General features: G+C 40.2%; 1 protein-coding gene across 1 annotated transcript; it reads left to right on the top strand.

Annotated features, from left to right (window-relative positions):
- Positions 1-1820: 1820 nt before the first annotated feature.
- FSD2 (fibronectin type III and SPRY domain containing 2) lies at positions 1821-20822 on the top strand. The gene is given in 18 exon segments (XM_032233584.1): positions 1821-2095; positions 2098-2276; positions 3187-3282; positions 4671-4761; positions 4764-4903; positions 6874-6895; positions 8591-8716; positions 10496-10660; positions 11973-12107; positions 14900-15021; positions 15023-15057; positions 16176-16228; positions 16231-16308; positions 17537-17669; positions 18872-19048; positions 20530-20588; positions 20591-20695; positions 20698-20822. Coding segments are annotated over 18 exon segments (2004 nt in total). The 5' UTR covers positions 1821-1887; the 3' UTR covers positions 20778-20822.
- The last annotated feature ends 1128 nt before the right edge of the window (positions 20823-21950 follow it).

The following is a 21950-nucleotide window of genomic DNA, read 5'->3' as shown; positions in this document are numbered from 1 at the left end:
AAAAAGAAAAAGAAGGACATTTTGCTCTCTGTTTAGAATCCGGTTTAAAGGGTTATATGTTGGATTCTGTCCCTTGCCGTTGTTATTTGCACTTAATGGTTTTTGATCTGAGCAGGGACAGGAATCCTATGAGGCTGCAATCAAAGGTCTCAAATCTCTGTCTTAGTCGCACTAAGTTAGTTTGCAAACTTCAGTAAGAAGGAAAAGTTGTCCCTATGTTTTCTTGCAGCCCTTAAGAGACACAAACTTTTGAGACCCCCCCATAGACATACTGGCTTAGATGGTGTTGAAAGAAATGTCCTTCTGGGTTCAGCTCCAAGTGGGGAAGAAGTCCCATATTTATTTGAGTATCGTCAATCCATCTTCTCCACTCCAGTTTATATCTCTCATTGGAGTGGTCCTTGAGATATGCTGATATTTTAGCCATCTCTGCTAGGTTTGTTACTTTTAATATCCATTCCTGAATAGTAGGCAATCTTCCTTCTTCCAGTATTGCGCCACCAGCAGTCTTGCTGCCGTTGTTAAATACAAAATCAAGTTAGTCTCTATAACAGTACAATCAGTAGTTATACCTAACAAGAATAACTGAGGGGTAAACTTTATCCTTTTTTTTAAGAACATTTTGCATAATCCACCATATTTTTATCCAAAATGCTTTTACCTTTTTACAAGTCCACCATATATGGTAATATGTAGCATCGAGACAATCACATCTCCAGCATTTCCTTCCTATCGGTTTTAACATCTGTAATAGTGTAATAAGAGTTGTGCTCACAGTTGTAACAATAATGATTTGTTCATATCACCATATATTTACATTATGGTCAATACTTTAAGTTTGATAGTAATTAGTAACTTTGGTTAAATTTTTATTCAATACTAGTTTAGAAAAAGCCAAAAATAGACTTCTATTTCCTGTTTTGACTTCTTTTTCTAGCCACTTATATATTCTATTCCATATTTTATAATATCTCTTTCTTTGCTGATTTTTTCTAACATTCTGAAAGAGAAAAGCTATAATGGAAGCCCAAAATGATGTGTTTCTTTTAAAGGAAAGGAAATTAACGGGGGAAAAAGGAAAGGGGCTAAAAATCTGCATAAGTGATAGAACTTCACCTTCCTAATATCATTGTCCGAACCCAGCAACCTCTGGTTATTAGGAAATTAACTGGGGTTTCTGATTTTTTGTTCCTTATTATCTGTTTCCTAGGGGATGCGGTGGCTCAGAGGCTAAGACACTGAGCTTGTCCATCAGAAAGGTTGGCAGTTCGGCGTTTCGAACCCCTAGCACCGTGTAACGGAGTGAGCTCCGGTTACTTGTCCCAGCTTCTGCCAACCTAGCAGTTCGAAAGCACGTAAAAAATGCAAGTAGAAAAATAGGAACCAGCTTTGGTGGGAAGGTAACAGCGCTGCGTGCGCCTTTGGCATTTAGTCATGCCGGCCACATAACCACGGAGTCGTCTTTTGACAGCGCTGGCTCTTTGGCTTTGAAACAGAGATGAGCACCGCCTCCTAGAGTTGGGAATGACTAGCACATATGTGCGAGGGGAACCTTTACCTTTAACTTATCTGTTTCCTAGACATCTAATTCTTCCATGGTGCATCCTGATAAGTCGAAAGTACATCTATGCATTTTTTTGGCAAGAGAATGGAAGCGGGTTGGTGTTTCCAAATGTTATCCCCAGTTCCCCGTATTTCCAGTCTTGTCGGATTTCCTTGGGATCTCCCGATATTACTCAACTTGAACTTTCTTGGCTTTTTGAGATGTTAAGCATAAATTCCATTGCATGTTGTGCTTTTATTGTTCTTAGCAGAAAGGAGAAGGGAGGCAGCACGCAAGATCTTTTCTTGGCCGGTTGACTTGGTGTCCAATGTTCTTTCTCCACCATGGACTCTTCGTTGAAAAGGGATGAGCCAGACAGTCCCAGGTTTTATCATTTGGAGCTTTATGACTCCCTTGAAGATTTATTTCCCGAGGAGCCGTTCCGAAGGCGAGATCTATCTCCACATGAAAAGAAAGCAACACCAGATGCAGAGAAGCAATGCTCACCCCATGTGGAGCATCGGGACCAGCAAGCCACAGACCGTGCAAGAGAAATAATGAGAAGAGTGACAATGATGCTCCTGGGGATAAGGAGGCGAGCCGACAGTCCTACCAGGAGAAAGAACTATATTGCATTACTTGCTGTGTTCCAGTGACACTCTTCAATAGCAAGAATAATGGACATCAAGAGCATGAAGTCATGTCTCTCGCGGCAGTGGTGGAAATTGCAAAGGTGAGGATCGTGGAACGCCAATCCAGGTAGGAAGCAGGAATCATTTGGCTAGTGTTGTGGCCCGCCAGCAGCCAGCGGAACTGGCAGCAGATTCAGACAGGGAGAAGGTTGGGGAGGAACCTGGGCCAGTCAGGGAGTCTGGGGAAGGCTCTGATGAGGGCTCTGTGTCAGAGGCAGAGAGGGGGCCAGGGCCGTGTGCCAGTTATCAGCTGCCTTCAGAGTCAGACATCAGTGAGGCAGATGAACAGCTGGAGCCTGTTCCCAGTGTGCGCATGTGCAGAGTTGCCAGACGAAGGGAACAGCTAAAGAACAGGAGTCGACTTGGGAGTAAGGCCACAGGTGGACGATGAATGGCCCCTCCCAGAGGAAATAAAAGAGGAGCGAAAGGGGAGTGGAGTTTGCAGAAGACAATTAGTTCACTTAATTGGTTCGTGACTCTCCGAGACTCCTTGCCAAGTTTTGCAGATATCGGCCTGGCAGCTCTCCAAGCCAGATAAGGTCTCTTGACTGTAATAGCAATAGCATTAGACTTATATACCGCGTCATAGGGCTTTCAGCCCTCTCTAAGCAGTTTACAGAGTCAGCATATCGCCCCAACAATCTGGGTCCTCATTTCACCCACCTCGGAAGGATGGAAGGCTGAGTCAACCTTGAGCCGGTGAGATTTGAACCGCTGAACTGCAGATAGCAGTCAGCTGAAGTGGCCTGCAGTACTGCACTCTACCCACTGCGCCACCCCAGCTCTCTAATCCTCCCTTGAAAGACTTTACTGGATGTGAATGGGGGAGAATTCACAGGAAATTAATAAAAGGGTTTTTTGTCGGGACAAGGAGTTTGCTTCATGCTCTCGGGACGCCTCGGTCAGAACAGCTAGGCTGCAAGACACTTAACCGTTTTTTTGTTTTAAAAGGATGCGCTTCAGAACAATATTGGCCGATTGGAAGACCAAATCGCTCACCTGGAGAGTTTTGCTAGCCACTTAGAGGAAGTTTTCATTACAGTAGAGGTAAGATGCTCTCATGTGTTAAGTTCATGATTCTAAGTGAACTGGAAAGGAAAGGCCACCCTAGAGGTCCACACCAGCCTCTTGGCATCCGTGGCACGACAAAACCGCGCTCCACTAAAGCGCGCCCGATTAAACCACGTTGCTGACGTCATCAGCAGGGCGACAACAGCGACCGCGGAGAAAAAAGGGTGCTTTAAATAGCGCTTTGAAAGCAAGCCGATTCAAGTTAAGGTAAGGGTTAGGGTTAGGGTTAGGGTTAGGGTTAGGGTAGGGTTAGGGTTAGGTTAGGGTTAGGGTTAGGTTAAGGGTTAGGGTTAGGTTTAGGGTTAGGTTAAGGGTTAGGGTTAGGTTTAGCGTTAGGTTAAGGGTTAGGTTTAGGGTTAGGTTTAGGTTTAGGTTTAGGATTAGGTTTAGGGGGTTAGGTTTAGGTTTAGGGGTTAATTTTAGCTTTAGCGTTCACAGCGTGCTTTTTTCGTCACACTGTGATGACATCAGCTACGCGGTTTCGTCGAGCGCGCTTTAGTCGAACGCGGTTTTGTGGTGGAACCCTTGACATCTCATGCATGGACCAAGAAGGTGGTGTGGTCAGAAACGTCAGGTTTAAGTTCTCCAACTGTTCAAAATGTATTGTTGTGCCACACCGCAGGTCAAAATGTCACAAGGAGAAGCAGAGATGGCTAAGTTGATTCCTTTATCCAAAGAAGAGAATATGTTTCATTTTGTTTCTGTCTGGAAATTGCTTCCGGATTTTGTGCTTGCAATGAGAATAAAATGAAACTTTGATTTTGTTTTTTTTCTGAGCTTGTCGATCGGAAAGTTCGGCAGTTCAGCAGTTCGAATCCCTAGCACCGCATAAAGGAGTGAGCTCCCATTACTTATCCCAGCTTCTGGCAACCTAGCAGTTCTAAAGCACGTAAAAAATGCAAGTAGAAAAATAGGGAGCACCTTTGGTGGGAAGCTTTATATGCACCTTCGGCATTTAGTCATGCCAGCCACATGACCACGGAGATGTCTTTGGACAGCGTTGGGTCTTCGGCTTTGAAACGGAGATGAGTACCGCCAGCTAGAGTTGGGAATGGCTAGCACATATGTGCGAGGGGAACCTTTACCTTTAGAATAGAATAGAATAGAATAGAAAAACAGAGTTGGAAGGAACCTTGGAGGTCTTCTAGTCCAACCCCCTGCTTAGACAGGAAACCTTACACCATTTCAGACAATTTCTGGAACTCACTCGAGTTGCAAGGATTCTATGCAGGAATCCATGAGGGTTAAATTGGTGTTGTATAAATAAAAGTATATAAAATGTTTTCTTTTCTTAGAGCAATCTCCAGGTTTGATTGCCAACACTTTTGAGTGTCCTCAACTGAACCCAAAATATTCCTTTCCAGGAGAATTTTACCAGGCAGCAGCAAAACTTTGAGAAGCGTTACGATGACATCGTACAGATCCTTGAGCAACGCTACGAAGACAATATGCAGGCTTTGGGGAGGAGAAGAAAGAGAAACTGGAAGCTTTATACAAAGAACTGGTCAATTGTGGAGAGAACCTGGATACTTGCAAAGATCTGATGGAAACCATTGAAAATCTTGACCAGGGTGAAAAAAAATTAGAAGCCCTCAAGGTACAGGACAGAAAGCATCCCCTCCCAGAACCAATGAGTACCAAGGCACCACCATAGATGCAAAGGTTATTTAGGATTGCATCTAACCTTCAGTATAGAATGAGCTTGTATTGTACAGGCAGTCCTCAACTTACAGCCAAATTATTCAGAGTGATCCAGAGCACCTCCCCTAAACCAGTAGGTCTCTGTAGGAGTCACCGTTCTGGATTTTCTGCTAAAAAGGCTAACATTTTGTAATTATTAAATTGCTATTATGAAATTATTAAAATTCTACCTTGCGGTTTGCGCTGGGATTGTGAGATGGCCTCTTTATCCCCCCCCCCTTTGTGTTTGCATTACGAGAGATCTATTTTGCCATTTGATCCGACAACTCGTGACATTTATGAAGACATTATTTCAATCTCTGCCTTGAGATTTCAATTCTCTAAGGCTACTTCAGCTTCAACTTCAATAATACACGGGCAAACAATCGATACAAACTCAAGGTAAACAGCTCTAAACTCAATTGCAGAAAATATGACTTCAGCAACAGAGTGGTCAACGCCTGGAATGCTCTCCCTGACTCTGTGGTTTCTTCCCCAAACCCCCAAAGCTTCAACCTCAAACTCTCAACCGTGGACCCTTTACAGACCCCATTCCTAAGAGGTCTGTAAGGGGCATGCATAAGCACACCAGCCAGAGACAGGTTCCGGCTTTTGTTACTGCCGGTTCGCCCAGGGATGCGCTTTGGGCGCATGCACTATGCACACATGCACAAAAGTAAAAAAAATTGCATGGTGCTATCACGGCGCCACCGATAGAATAGGTTCACACACATGCCCAGCCAAGTTATTATCTACTCAACCGAACTAAATAAAATGAATAAATAAAACAAATAATAATAAAAATAAATGAAAATAAAAAATATTATAAAAAAATAAAAAAATAAAAAAAAATAAAATAATAAAATAAATAAAATAATAAATAAATAAATGAAATTAAATAAATGAAATAAAATAAATAAATAAAATAAATAATAAAAATAAAATAATAAAATATAAAATAATAAATAATAATAATAATAAAATAATAAAATAATAAATAATAAAATAATAAAATAAAAATATAAAATATAAAATATAAAAATAATATAAATATAAAAATAAAATATAAAATATATAAAATATAAAATATAAAATAAAAATAAAATATAAAATATAAAATATAAAATATAAATAAATATAAATATAAATAATAAAAATATATAAAATAATATAAAATAAATAAAAATATAAAATAATATAAAATATAAAATTAAAAATAATAATATAAAAATAAAAAAAAAATAAAATATAAATAAAAATATAATAAAATATAAAATATAAAATATAAAATATAAAATAAATATAAAATATAAAATATAAAATATAAAATAAAATAAATAAAAATATAAAATATAAAATATAAATATAAAATATAAAATATAAATATAAAATATAAATATAAAAATATAAAATAAAATATAAAATATAAAATATAAATAATAAATAATATAAAATATAAAAAATATAAAATATAAAATATAAATAATATAAATATAAATATAAAATATAAAATATAAAATAATATAAATATAAATATAAATAATAAATAAAATAATAAATAAAATAATAATAAAATAATAAATAAAATAAATAAAATAATAATAAAAAATGATAAAAATAAAAAAATAATGATAATAATAAAAATAAATAAATAAATAATAAATGAAATAAGTAATAAAATAAGTAATAAAATAAATTGCTTCGTTCAACATATCGGGATATACTTTTGAGGAAAACCCATAGGCCTTGGCCATGAGAATAACAGCAATTTTAATTAGAGGGGGGGGGGAAGTCAGTGCATCATTTATTCACTTGTGTGCATGTATCATATATCTGTGTACATATGTATATATTAGTGGAATCACCATTTTTTTCTTTCTTCCACAGACTGCAGTTGCAACACTCAGAGGTAACATTGAAATACTGTATTTTAAAGAGGTTTCCTTTTTGTTTTCATCCCACTATAGTCATCCTTTCTGTAATCATCCTGCCACAATGTTAACATTTGGCCTTATTCTTATTCTTATGAAGTGTGCTACTATTGGGAGTAGTGGTGGGATTCAAATTTTTTTTACTACGGGTTCTGTGGGCGTGGCTTTATGGTTGTGGCTTTGTGGGTGTGGCTTTGTGGGCATTGTGTGGCTTTGTGGGTGTGGCTTTGTGGGCATGGCAGGGGGAAGGATACTGCAAAATCCCCATTCTCTCCCCACCCCACCAACCTGCTTTCCAGCTCCATTCTCCTGTTCAGGGCAACAGAAGACGATCGGCTGGGAGGCAGCGGGGGCGGGGCCAGCCTATTTGCCGGTTCTCCAAACTACTCAAAATTTCCGCTACCGGTTCTCCAGAACCTGTCAGAACTGGCTGAATACCATCTCTAGTTGGGAGCAATAGATATAATTTTGCCTACCGGTATATAAAATTATGGAAATATTTTTCTTAGTCTGGTTTGGTACTAATTTGCAGTGCAAAGCAGCCAGGCTTCCATTTTCTGGTGATCTATATTCTATTTTTTTAAAAAAATTGTTAATAATTATATTGCATTCTGAGATCTATGGCTATGGGGTAAGGGGTTACATAAATAAATTCAAGCATGCTGGTGTCAGGCTTGCTATGAGGCGCAACCAACAGAATCTTTTTTCCAGTTTTTAAACATGCATTACTGGACTGTGTTATGTTTAGGTTGATTAGCTTCATATCAACCTTAAGCTGCAAGTTTTAAAATTACGAAGGATGTCACTATTGCAACCAGCTGAGCAAATGAGTACCTGGGATATGGTGGTCTTGGTGAGGATTGAGTCTGTAACAGAATAACAGAGTTGGAAGGGACCTTGGAGGTCTTCTAGTCCAACCCCCAAACTCTATACAACTTCAGACAAATGGTTGTCCAAACTCTTTTTGAAAACATCCAGTGTTGGAGCATTCACAACTTCTGGAGGCAAGTTGTTCCACTGGTTAATTGTTCTAACTGTCAAGAAATTACTTCTTAGTTCTAGGTTACTTCTCTCCTTGATGAGTTTCCATCCCTTTGCCTCTGGTCCTGCCTTCAGGTGATGCTGTAGAGACTCACCTAACTTTTCCCTATCATCTTTTAAACAGAAACCAATAACATTCTTACCTGTAGTTGTGAAAGGCTCAAATTGTTCAAGATAAAAGTGGTCAACAATAGATTAAAACAAGACAGCTTCTGGGGGAAAGGAAAGACAGAATCAACAGCCACTTGTCTGAAGTGGGCTTGTCCGAAGTGGACAGCCACTTGTCTGAAATAGTATAGGGTCTCCTGCTTGAGAAGGGGGTTGGACTAGAAGACCTCCAAGATCCCTTCCAGCTCCATTGTATGAAACACTGCCTTATTTGAACTTGCCTGTACCTTTAAACTACTATTTTTTAAAAAAACACACACATGACTTAGAAGTCTGCAATTCTTAATGAACATGTTTAACTTGGGATTTTAATACTGTCTTTATGAATATTTTTTTGGTAAATGGATTCTGTATAGAATTGAAGGGTGCAGTCCATGCATTAAATGTATAATATAGTAGAATGTTGGGGAGCAGCGTAAATCTCCACACAAGCCATCTAACACTGATTTTTATGGCATTTTCAGAGTAGCATTCCTTCTTGAAAAAGGATGTGAGTGTAGGCCTATCAACTCCAGCAGAGTTTGAAGAGCGAACCATTCATTGCTCAGACATTCAGGAACTATTGGAGTCTGTCAGTTCTTTCCAAGTAAGTCCATTAGGATACCGAATGCAAACAATTGGTTGAGTTGGAAGCTAGTGATTTATTTAGAGCCGAGGTGGCGCAGTGGTTAGAGTGCTGTACTGCAGCCACTTCAGCTGACTGTTATCTGCAGTTTGGCGGTTCAAATCTCACCGGCTCAGGGTTGACTCAGCCTTCCATCCTTCCGAGGTGGGTGAAATGAGGACCCAGACAGTGGGGGCTGATATGCTGACTCTGTAAGCCGCTTAGAGAGGGCTGAAAGCCCTATGAAGCGGTATATAAGTCTAACTGCTATTGCTATTGCTATTATTTCCTAAAGCAATGTACTTTAAATGCGTAGTTTAGAATTATTGAAACCTTTCCTGAGAAGAAACAGATGCAAATATCATTATATATTTGGAGAAGTTTCTTTTTCATGAGAGACTACTAGAGGACTTATCGTATTTTTTGGAGTATAAGATGCACCTTAGTTTTGGGGGAGGAAATTACCACCCCTGATTTATAGTATGGTTGCTCTAACTTCATACATCCATGACTTATACCATTCTCAACATGTCAGCAAATCTGGATAATCCATTAATTTGCAAAAAGAAAAAGATGAGATCTCCGTAAATGAAATCTCCATGTTGGGGAGGTGCAATAGGTTTCATCTGAAAGCCACAATAGGCTTTTGAGGATGCGATGGAAGCCATACATCAAAAAGTAGGCTTGGCCAATCAAGTAGCTCTGTCGAAGCAAAAAGTAGACTTGGTCAAGAAAAACCAAGTAGGTCTGGTCAAGACAAGAAAAATGATTTGATTTAATGGACCTGAAGTTGGATGAAACATAATGAAATAGGTAGAGTAGAGTAGAGTAGAGTAGAGTAAGAGTAAGAGTAAGCGTAAGAGTAAGAGTAAGAGTAAGAGTAGAGTAGAGTAGGGTGGGTAAGGTAGAATAGAATGGAATGGAATAGAATACAATACAGTAGAATACAATAGAATAATGTAGAGTAGAGTACAGTGGGTAGGATAAGATAGAATAGAATAGAATAGAATAATGTAGAGTAGAGTACAGCAGGTAGGGTAAGGTAGAATAGAATAGAATAGAATAGAATAATGTAGAGTAGAGTACAGCAGGTAGGGTAGGGTAAGGTAGAATAGAATAGAATAATGTAGAGTACAGCAGGTAGGGTAGGGTAAGGTAGAATAGAATAGAATAGAATAATGTAGAGTAGAGTACAGCGGGTAGGGTAAGGTAGAATAGAATAATAGAATAGAATAGAATAGAATAGAATAATGTAGAGTAGAGTACAGCAGGTAGGGTAGGGTAAGGTAGAATAGAATAGAATAGAATAGAATAATGTAGAGTAGAGTACAGCGGGTAGGGTAGGGTAAGGTAGAATAGAATAGAATAAAATAGAATAGAATAGAATAATGTAGAGTACAGCGGGTAGGGTAGGGTAAGGTAGAATAGAATAGAATAGAATTATAATGTAAGTAGGAGTACAGCGGGTAGGGTAAGGTAGAATAGAATAGAATAGAATAACTTCATTTGACCAAGTATGATTAGATACACAAGGAATTTGTCTCCTTGTAACAAATGTAGCTACGATTTCTAGCTCTCAAAATGCATTTCTCACAGATGCTCATGGAAGTAATATTGATTTTGGTAGAAAAGGAAGTCCATCTTCTCGGTTAAATGCCATCCTGGTGCATGGCAGTTTTCACCAAGGAGTAAAATACCCAAGTCTGGAAGTTTCCTGTTGTCTTTTGCAAAATCTTAAAACTGACTTCTCCCTTTCTGATTGTAGTTTTTACACCCCCTTGTGCACCGGTGATGAATGCTCAAGATCCCAACTCAGCTACGGGGGCGTCTGTGAAAGTTTGCTGGAGCTTTTTCTCTGAAGACATTGTGGAAAGCTACCACCTCTACTACAAGCGAGTGAGCAATGATACATCAAGCAAGGAGGGAGAAGGTAAAGACTAAAGCCAGATCAGGTAGAAGGGGGGGGAGCCACTTCTCTAAATTCCTAATGACAACATCCACTTGGAGGCAGATCTGGCAAGACAGAAATGGAAGCTGCATTTCCTTCCTCTCTACCTGCTAATTGTATTATCTGCTGCTCCTTTCTTTTTTTCTTTTCGTTCTTGTTCTTTCTTTCTTTATTTTTCTTTTTTCTTTCCTTCCTTCCTTTCTTCTTTCTTCCTCTTTCTTTCTTTCTTTTTGATATATTTTTTTTGTGCAATTTTCTTGGTTATAATACAATTTCTATGTTCACGATAACGTATACCATATGGGTACAAATCTCTACAACTCTATTGAAAACAGTAGTAAATCTTACACACACAATAGTGTAGCTATTATTCTCAATAGCTATTCATCTTCACTTATCCTTATTGAAAATTTTGTGTTATTGATTAAGCCCTCTGTCAATTTTCTACAATCTATTCATAATATCAACATTTAAACATCAAGTAAACATCACATTTATAGCCTTAGTTTTTCCAATAATTATACGGTTTATTATCTTAATTATTCCAGGTTCATTATGCAATTGCGCAAATGACTTCATCTTTGTTTGCCTACTCTGTTTCTAACGTTCTGCTGCTATTGTTATACCCATTAAGATAGTTTCCAGATTGAAATAGTAATCTTTTTCCCATTGTCGCTTTCTTCCTTTATACCTGTCATCTTCTTATTAAGAATTTCACATTGTTTGATTAGGCCCTTGGTTCAATTTTATCTATCATCCATTAATGTCAAACATCTATAAATATCCAATAGGCATTACACTCCACAAAAAACCAGCTTTCACCTTTTTAATGCTTCAAAAGACTCCTCTCCATCTATATTAATCTCCCAATTCCTAAATTTTACTTATGGTAATTATTCAATGTTCATTATTCTATTACACAATTTTGTTTACATATCCAGGTTTCTAACGTCTACTGCTATTTTCTACCAATTAATATACCTAGTTCCCAAACAAAAGTAATCTCTGCTTTTCTTCTAATTAGAGCAATCTTCCTTATTGCTCTAATTAGAAGTAGAATTTAATAAATTTTACTTGCTATACGGGCCATTAAGCTTTACAAATGTGAGCTCTGGAAATTAGCCAAGAGTCTATCTGAGAGCTACCCTCAATTTGTGGCTTGTTCAGTCCAAACCAAGTTTGAAAGAGAAAGACCTCAACGTAACATGCTGTTATTCCTGAATGAAACGAGCTATTACTTAAGAATCTGTTGCAATTTCAAAGAATCCTTCAATCTTTGTACTTCTGATTGCAGAGTTTAAGCTAAATGTGAAGGAAACATACTGCACGGTTGCTCAGCTGGTGCCAAAACCACAATACGAATTTTGGGTAAAGGCAGTTAACAGAGCTGGAGTCAGCCCAGAGAGTGAAAGAGCCGTGTATATGACAGGTAAAATGGCTTTTGATGTTATGTTTTGGTTTAGGAAACAATAACTTTTTATTGACATTTGCAAAGTGGGGACTAGTAGCCCAAAGGTATATTTTTTGTAAACTGTGGAGGAGAGATTAAGCTCAAATCACCTCCGTTTAGCAATATGTCCCCAAATGGTTGGAAATAAAGACAAATACCTGGCATATATAACCCATGTGTGGACCTGCGTGGCATGACATAACCGCGAACGTCAAAAGCGCGCCGACAACACCGCGGCGCTAAAACCGTGATGTCAAAAGCGCGCCACAACAGCGCGCCCACAACAGCGCGCTGACAGAAGCGCGATTTAACTTAAGGTAAGGTTAGGGTTAGGTTTAGGGTTAGTTAGGGTTAGTTTTAGGGTTAGGTTTAGGGTTAGGTTTAGGGTTAGGTTTAGGGTTAGGTTTAGGTTAGGTTTAGGGTAGGTTTAGGGTAGGTTTAGGGTTAGTTTAGGGTTAGGTTTAGGGTTAATTTTAGGGTTATGTTACAGCGCGTTTCTGTTGTCGCGCTGTTGTCGGCGCGCTGTTGTCGCGCGTTTTGATGGTGCGGTTTTGTCACCACGCTTTAGTCACACGCGCTTTAGTCTACCACGGTTTGTGGTGGAACCGTGGACCTGCATAAAAGCAAGGAAATTTTGGATACTTAATATTGTTAGAAAAAATGACAAGACAACATATAGAGTTTAAACTAGAATTATTTTTATTAGGCATTATATCAGATGGCTATGATAAAGGGACAATATACCAGAGGTGGTATTCAGCAGGTTCTGACCAGTTCTGGAGAACCAGTAGCGAAAGTTTTGAGTAGTTCAGAGAACCTCTGACTGGCCCTACCCCATCCATTCTCTGTGCCTCCCGAGTCCCAGCTGATTGGGAGAAACAGGGATTGTGCAGTAACCTTCCCCTGGAGTGGGGAAATGGAGATTTTACAGTATCCTTCCCCTGCCACGCCCACCAAGCCGCCACCACGCCTACCAAGCCATGCCCACAGAACCGTAGGAAAAAAATTGTATCCCACCACTGCATTATACCCAGTATTACACATCTTGACCCCTGCAAGAATGGTGTACGCACAGCAGTGGAAGAGTAAAAACACCCCTTCATAGGAGGACACGATAAGGAAAATGCTAGTCTGTGCAGAAATAGACAGACTAACTCTAAAAATAAAAGATAAAGGAGATACAGAATACTATGCTACATGGAATAGATTCTATCAATGGTTAGAAACATGAGGTAGAAGCTGGAATACGAAAGAATCCGTTTAGGTGGACGTGGAAAGAGATACTATGCAGGTATTAGAATGTAGGTATTAGAATGATAGATAAATTGACATACTAGAATATCATAGTCAGAAATTACTGTACTACGCTAGCACTGTTTAAAATAGTATATATGTTATTTTGTTTTTACTTTTTTATATGGCAAGTGGAATTCCAGGGCAATTACACTGTATTCAATATTTATATATAAATGATTTTGTGTGTGTGTGTGTTGCAATTGTGCTGATATAAATAAAGGACAGCACAATTGCAACACAAATGTAACAAAGGCAACATTAAAAAAAATGGCTTTCTGCCTGGATGGCTCCCAGTGAGTCAATAGACAGAAAAGGAAAGCAGTATGCTCCCTCCCATATTTGGGCATACCAGGGGTTGTGCCACAATATATATGTATATATGTATTTAGTGTTACAACCCCTGGTATGCCCAAATATGGGAGGAAGCAGACTGCTTCCTTTCTCTGTCTATCGGCTCGTCACAAGAGACCATCACGACAGAAAGCCATTATTTTTACTATTGCCTTTGTTACATTTGTGTTGCATTTGTGCTAGTCTCCCTTTATTTATTTATCAGCACAAATGCAACCACACACAAACACATATCTCTATCTCTATCTCTATCTCTATCTCTATCTCTATCTCTATCTCTATCTCTATCTCTATCTCTATCTCTATCTCTATCTCTATCTCTATCTATCTATCTATCTATCTATCTATCTATCTATCTATCTATCTATCTATCTATCTATCTACCTACCTACCTACCTACCTACCTACCTACCTACCTACCTACCTACCTATCTATCTATCTATCTATCTATCTATCTACTCCATACATACATACATACATACATACACAAACACACAATCCTATCTTTGAAGGTTTATTCAGATGGCGCTGACTTTAGATACTAATTTTCTCAAAAAGTGGGTTATTAACTTTTTAACTGATTTTTAAAAAAAGTTCAACCTTAATTATATAAAAATGATCTACATCCTCTAATGTTAGAATAGAATAGAATAAACAGAGTTGGAAGGGACCTTGGAGGTCTTCTAGTCCAACCCCCTGCTTGAGCAGGAAACCCTACACCACTTCAGCCAAATGGTTATCCAATTTCTTCTTTAAAAATTTCAGTGTTGGGACATTCACAACTTCTGGAGGCAAGTTGTTCCACAGATTAATTGGTCTCACTGTTGACTTATTTTAATTATATTCAAAGGTTAGGGAAGAGGTTTAAATCGATATTGTCATTTTGTTCTTTGGCTTTTGAACACAATTTGCTAAATTTCCACTGAGCCATTTTAGGATGCCTTTTAGGTTGTTGATTGCCTTGAATTCTCTTCCCAGCTGGAAAGGCAACCTAGAAATCCAAGGCCCAATATTTCATAGTGATCCGAGTCTTTGCAACTTATAGTCTAGAGTTTTCACTCCACAAAACCAGCTTTCATTTTTTAATGCTTCAAAAGACTCCTCTCTCCATTCTATATTTCAGCTCCTTTGCCACCGGTTATCAAAGGGAAGGTGATTCAGAGCTGTGAATACTCTGCACTGGTGCGATGGGAATGTGGAAATATTAATCCTGTGGACTCCTACACTGTGGAATTATCTAAGACGACTGGCTGGCGGAGATGGAGGCGAAATTCTCACTGAGTAAGTTGCACTGGATCTGCAGGTATCATACCATATCATGAGTTCATGGTCCTATTCAGCGATACACTGGATCTTTTTAGTAGAATCATACTCAGGAGCCAGCCTAAGAGGCAACGTTTACTCAACCTTGCTGAAAACTTGGGAGTGCAGGTCAAAGGGAGCATAAAAGAAATATCCAATCCTAGAACTCCTTTTGCCCATGATCATTTTCCAAAATGTTGCAATTTCCCAATAGGAATCAGCATTATAATGTAAGATGTAGCACATTTGAAATGTGAGCAGGAAGAAGACAGCAAATTATAGACAAAATCGTTTTTTCCCCCAATGGTTTTTGCTACCAACAGCATAACTGTTCTAGGCCATTTCCTTCCTTCCTTCCTTCCTTCCTTCCTTTTTCCTTCCTTCCTTCCTTCCTTCCTTCCTTCTCCCTCCCTCCCTCCCTGTCTCCCTCTCTGCTTTCCTGCCTTCCTCCAGCCTGCTTTCTTTCTTTCTTTTCTTTCTTTCTTTCTTTTTTTTTTTCTTTCTTTCTTTCTTTTCTTCTTTTTTTTCTCTTTCTTTCTTTTCTTTCTTTCTTTCTTTTTTTCTCTTTTTCTCTTTGTTCTTCTTTCTTTCTCTCTTATGTTCTTCTCTTTCTTTCTTTCTTTCTTTTCTGTCTGCAAATACACATAGAATATTCATTCATATTTATTGTTAGTAAGAGAAATAAATTATTTTCTGCTTATCAAGGAAACAGAGATGTGGAAGGGGTGCTAACTCCCTCCCACCATTTCCTTAGCACTTTGTTTTTCTCTGGTCAATTTCATAATCCCTTAGTCAATTTCAGAGATTGAAAGTTCCTTATTATGCTGTGATGTTTCAGCTCACCCAAGAAGGCAATCAACTGATAGACATTTTCAAAGGCAGGGGAGCAGGCTGGGCCCTGGAATAGATTTCCCAGGTGGAAAAACCCACAATCGGTTACGAGGTCTACTGATACCTTATACAGCTTGTTTAGCTCTTTCTCTTTCATGTTAATCTCCAGTATCTCCTATGGTACAAAATAGAATTGGCCACAAACAAAACCCTTATTCCTCCTTTCAAATGTGACTCTAAACATTTTTTTCCACTTTCCCCCCCAGATCTATTGTTGGAATTCCAAATTGCGAGGCACTGATTCAGCTGGAGCCAAAACAAGTTATCTTCTGTTTGTGAAGGCCCTCAATATAGGAGGATCGAGTGAAAGGAGTGAGCCAGCTTCTATCCTTAGCACAGGTAGTAAAATGTCCTCTTACATGCACATTTTGCAAATGTTGGCATACATTGCTTCTAGTCGTGCTTTTTAAAGTTATTTTACTTCATTTCCCAAAATAAGCTATTTGGAAGAAATGTCCATCTAGGTCAATGGTGGGATTTTTACTACTGTTCTGTGGGCGTGGCACAGAAGTACCAAAGACCCCACAGTCCTCTTCTTCCTCCTCCTTCTCTCCCTTCCCCTTCTTCTCTCTTCTCTCCACACACCCACCCCCTTTAGCACTGATGATGTTGCATAGTTGGGTCATGAAACATCTGCAAGTAAACCACCAAGCTCAGAGAGCACTAAGGACCCCACAGTCCTCTTCCTCCCTCCCCCTTCATCCCCTCCTCCTCCTCTTCTCCACACACCCACCCCTTTAGCACTGATGATGTTACATAGTTGGGTCGTGAAACATCTGCAAGAAAACCACCAAGCTCAGAGAGCACTAAGAACCCCACAGTCCTCTTCCTCCTCCTCTCCCTTCCTCCCCTTCTTCTCCACACACCCACTCCCTTTAGCACTGATGATGTTACATAGTTGGGTCGTGAAACATCTGCAAGAAAACCACCAAGCTCAGAAAGCACTAAGGACCCCACAGTCCTCTTCCTTCCCCCCCTTCGTCCCCTCCTCCTCCTCTTCTCCACACACCCACTCCCTTTAGCACTGATGATGTTACATAGTTGGGTCGTGAAACATCTGCAATAAAACCACCAAGCTCAGAGCACTAAGGACCCCACAGTCCTCTTCCTCCTCCTCCCCCTTCCTCCTCCTCTTCTCCACACAACCCACCACCTTTAGCACTGATGATGTTACATAGTTGGGTCGTGAAACATCTGCAAAAACCACCAAGCTCAGAGAGCACTAAGGACCCCACAGTCCTCTTCTTCCTCCTCCCCCTTCGTCCCCTCCTCCTCCTCTTCTCCACACACCCCACGCCCTTAGCACTGATGGTGTTACATAGTTGGGTCGTGAAACGTCTGCAAGAAAACCACCAAGCTCAGAGAGCACTAAGAACTTCACAGGTAGTTTAATCTGTTTCAAAGCAATACCTTAAGTAGCCACTAAAAGCTTCGCTAAAAAAGTTGGTTTGGATGCGGACAATGGGACTCTGTAAATGGAGGAGCTTTTGAGCACATGGGGCAGTAAGCGAGTACCAGCAAATTCACAGGACTGAACAGTTACAGCCAGATTTCATTTCTTCTACAGGGACTGTATTTACCCTCAACGAAAAGACAGCTCATCCCTTGTTGTCCATCCTGGAAGATGGGCTGACATTGGCCTGCCATGAAACCAAGAGTGCCCAAAGTGACACATCCTTCGGTGAAGACACTTTTACAAGGTTTGGGTTCTTTGTGCCTAGTCTGCATTCTTTAATCCCCTGTTATTGCTTCATGGCCCTTTCTTTAAAAAGGACCTGGGGGCTCTGAAAATGCTCTTTGGACAATATTAAAAACTGCTTGCAACAGCTCAAAGCGAACGGTGAAAAACAGTCACAGGGTTGAATTTTAGAGCTTCCGATTCTGAGTTAAGATATTGCATTTGCAGTTTAAAGACAGCATAAGATATACGTATGTACAGTATGTATCTGTGTGTGTGTGTGTTGTGTGTGTATACGTGTGTGTGTGTGTGTTGCATTTGTGCTGATAAATAAATAAGGGAGAATAGTTAGTTCTATTTCAAGCTATTTAGCTCTCATCAGCTAGCCATACCCTTACTGGTATTGAACCTGGGCTGTATTACATATTAAGCAGTTGTGTTAACCACTAAGCCACAAGGTTCTCCTCCTTTATCAGCTGAGCCAGGGAAATAGGTATGTATTTAGTGTCACAACCCCTGGTATGCCTAAATATGGGAGGAGGCATACTGCTTCCTTTCTCTGTCTATCGGCTCATCACAAGGGACCATCCAGACAGAAAGCCAGTATTTTTACTGTTGCCTTTGTTACATTTGTGTTGTATTTGAGCTGATAATAAATAAAGGGAGACTAGTATAGATCTATTTCAAGCTATTTAGCTCTCATCAGCTAGCCATACCCGTACTGGATTTGAACCTGGGCATTTTACATGTTAGGTAGTTGTATTAGCCACTAATAACAATTAGCAGTATGCTCCCTCCCATATTTGGGCATACACACACACACACACACACACACACATCACATATCTGTGTGTTTATGTGTCTGTGTTCCAGCATAACTCTGGAACTCCTTGAGCAATTTCAACCAAACTTGGTACACAAATGACTTACTCTCTGGAAACAAATACTGTGGGGGTAAGACACCCCTTAACTTTCCTTGGAGGGGGTGTTCTGTTACGATACATCCTAAACCACTTAGGGCTATAAAGCACTGTAAAGAGGCATATGAATCTAAGTGCTATTGCTATAAGAGGCGATGCAGAAGATGACTCAGTTCCATCAAGAAAGGGAATATCTTGACAGTTGACCCATATTCCCCCTCTCTCTCCCTCTCCCTCTCTCTCTCTCTCTCTCTCCCTCCTCCCTCCTCCCTCCCTCTCTCTCTCTCTCTCTCTCTCTTGCCAGATCTATTGCTGTGTTGGGATACTCGATCCCATTCCGAGGAAAACATTACTGGGAGGTCGATGTTGATGAGAATACTGAATATTGCATTGGGGTAGCTTTTGAAAATGTACCAAGAGACAATTCCTTGGGCGAAAGCCACTCCTCCTGGTGTATGAAGCACACCGTTACTTCCTCCAGGTCAGTGGTGGGTTTCAAAAAAATTTGGAACCTACTCAGTGGGTGTGGCCTCCTTTGTGGGAGTGGCTTGCCGGCCATGTGCTCTCTCTCTCTCTCTCTCTCTCTCTCTCTCTCTCTCTCTCTTTCCTTTTGTCTCTCTGCCCCTTTTTTCTTTTTTCTTTCATCTCTCTCTCTTTTTCTTTCTTTTTTTCTTTTTTATTTCTTATTTCTTCCTTTCTTTCTCTTTCTCTCTCTCTGTCAGTCTGTCTGTCTGTCTCTGTGTGTGTGTGGTGTGTGTGTGTAGCAGTGGTGGGTTTCAAATTTTTTGGAACCTCTTCTGTAGGTGTGGCCGGCTTTCCGGTCCACTGGTGGAACCTCTTCTAACCGGTTCGGTAGATTTGATGAACCGGTTTTACCGAATAGGTGCGAACTGGTAGGAACCCACCTCTGCTCCAGGTACAGCTTAATCTCAACCCTTCAGATGACGTTGCAACCAGCTTGCAAGATTTTATACTGAAATTTATGCCTATTTTGGGTGGATTTCCTAAACAGCTGAGGGCATGGAGGGCCACATCAAGAGTTACAAATCTCAAAAATTCAAACAATGCCGGGAGTGGTGTTGTAAAATCCCAGTTCCCTACCAGGAGTGGGTTGTTGCTGGCATTACTGCCGGTTTGGCGCGCAAACATTTTGCACGCATGGCAGACGTGCACATGTGCACATTTGCACCTAAAAAGATCTGCGCATGTGCACAACATTAGAAAAGGGAAAAATATGTTTTTGCAATGAAGCTCTGAATCCTGAATCTGTATAAATCCTTCCATCCACCACCATCCAGTGAGACCTGAAGAAGCTTCTTGGATGAGAAGCGAAACGTCTTCCAAGAAAAACCAGAAACTCCAGTTGCCTCTTGAAAAAACACCTTTGGGATGTCTTGTTAATACCAATTTAAATTTAATACCAATTTAAAGCAGGGATATCCAACTTTGGCAACTTTAAAACCCATGGAATTTAACTCCCAGAATTCCTCAGCCAGCCAGGGCCAATTCTGGGAACTGAAGATTAAGTGTATTAAAGATGCCGAAGGGACGCAGTGGCTCAGTGGCTAAGACACTGAGCTTGTCGATCAGAAAGGTTGGCAGTTTGGCGGTTTGAATCCCTAGCGCCGCATAACGGAGTGAGTTCCTGTTACTTGTCCCAGATTCTGCTAACCGAGCAGTTTGAAAGCACGTAAAAATGCAAGTAGAAAAAATAGGAATAACCTTTGGTGGGAAGGTAACGGCGTTCCGTGCGTCTTCGGCGTTTAGTCATGCCGGCCACATGACCACGGAGACGTCTTCAGTACAGCGCTGGCTCTTCGGTTTTGAAGCAGAGATGAGTACCGCCCCCTAGAGTCGGGAACGACTAGCACATATGTGCGAGGGGAACCTTTACCTTTACCTTAAGCTTGCCAAAGTTGGACACCCATGATTTGAAGCTTCTGATCTCTCTCTCTTATGCAGTCACCTCTATGAATTTCTCAATAATGGGATGACACCCGACATCAAGATCACAGTTCCTCCCAGAGGATTGGCCTTTTGCTGGACTACGATGAAGGGACGCTCTCGTTCTTTAATGCTGATATCACGCAACACTTGCACACCTTCCACAGCAACTTTCGAGGTTTTGTGTTCCCTGTTTTGCGGTGGAAAACATCGGGGTGCTCAGGATTCGGAATGGCATCCCAGTTCCTTCACATGTTGTTTTGTGATTCAGGATAGCACGATGACACTCTTAAAAGGCCACGCAGCACACTTTCAGCTCCTGTCGCAGTCTTTCCTCTCCCCCCCCCCCGGCAAACTGTCCGTATTACTTATTTATTTATTTGGTTAGTGTGGGAGACAAGACCGTATGGTGCATAAAGTAAATTTGGTTGTATACTTTAAAATGTGTTTCTTGTTGTTAATGCACAAAAAAACACACCTCACTTAATCTGATCATCTATAACCCTAACGGCTTCCTTTACACAAGTATTAATTGACCTAGTGAGTTGTGAGGGGTTGTTATTATTATTATTTTTTTGTAGTTTGACTTGCTTGACAAACCCAACCTGATAGGCTAGATTTATTTGTGTATCTCGCACACTCAGAAATAATAGTTTCATCTACTAAACTACGTGATGGGATGCAGTGGCTCAGTGGCTATGACGCTGAGCTTGTCGATCAGAAAGGTCGGCAGTTTGGCGGTTCGAATCCCTAGTGTCGCGTAATGGAGTGAGCTCCCGTTACTTCTTCCAGAATAGAATAGAGTAGAGTAGAGTAGAGAAGTTGGAAGGGACCGTGGAGGTCGTCTAGTCCAATCTCCTGCTGAGGCAGGAAACCCTATACTATTTCAACAAACAGTTGTCCAATCTCTTCTTAAAAACTCCCAGTGCTGCAGCATTCACAACTTCTGGAGGCAAGTTGTTTCACTGATTGTTCTAACTGTCTGTAAGGAGGAGGAGGTGATGGTGGTTGAGGAGGAGGAGATCAGCCATTCAGTCATGCCTGACTCTTGGTGATTCTATGGACTAGATCTCTCCACATTTTCCAATCTTTGAATTGGTCGATGCTCTGGCTGGTGTCAGCTTTGATGGTGTCCATCTTCTATGTTGTTGATGGCCCGATTTTCTTTATCACTTACTCTTCCAAACATAATTGCTTCCTCCACTGAATTCCCTTGCCTGACTCCAAGATCTCTCCCACAGTTACTACTATTGGGCGAAGTACCACTATACTGTCCCTGTGCATTTGGTTTTTCTCGCCTAAATGTAGAACCTTACTTTTTCACCCCTGAATTTCATTTTGTTAAATAGTGCCCAATGTTCATGTCTGTCAAGATCCTTCGGTATCTTTAGCCTGTCTTCTGGAGCGTTGGCTATTCTTGCTAGCTTGGTGTCATCTGC

The sequence above is a fragment of the Thamnophis elegans genome, chromosome 16 (assembly GCF_009769535.1).
Source record: "Thamnophis elegans isolate rThaEle1 chromosome 16, rThaEle1.pri, whole genome shotgun sequence".
NCBI classification, from domain to species: Eukaryota; Metazoa; Chordata; class Lepidosauria; order Squamata; family Colubridae; genus Thamnophis; species Thamnophis elegans.
The sequence above is the reverse complement of the archived record's forward strand: the minus strand, read 5'-3'. Positions and strand labels throughout refer to the sequence as shown.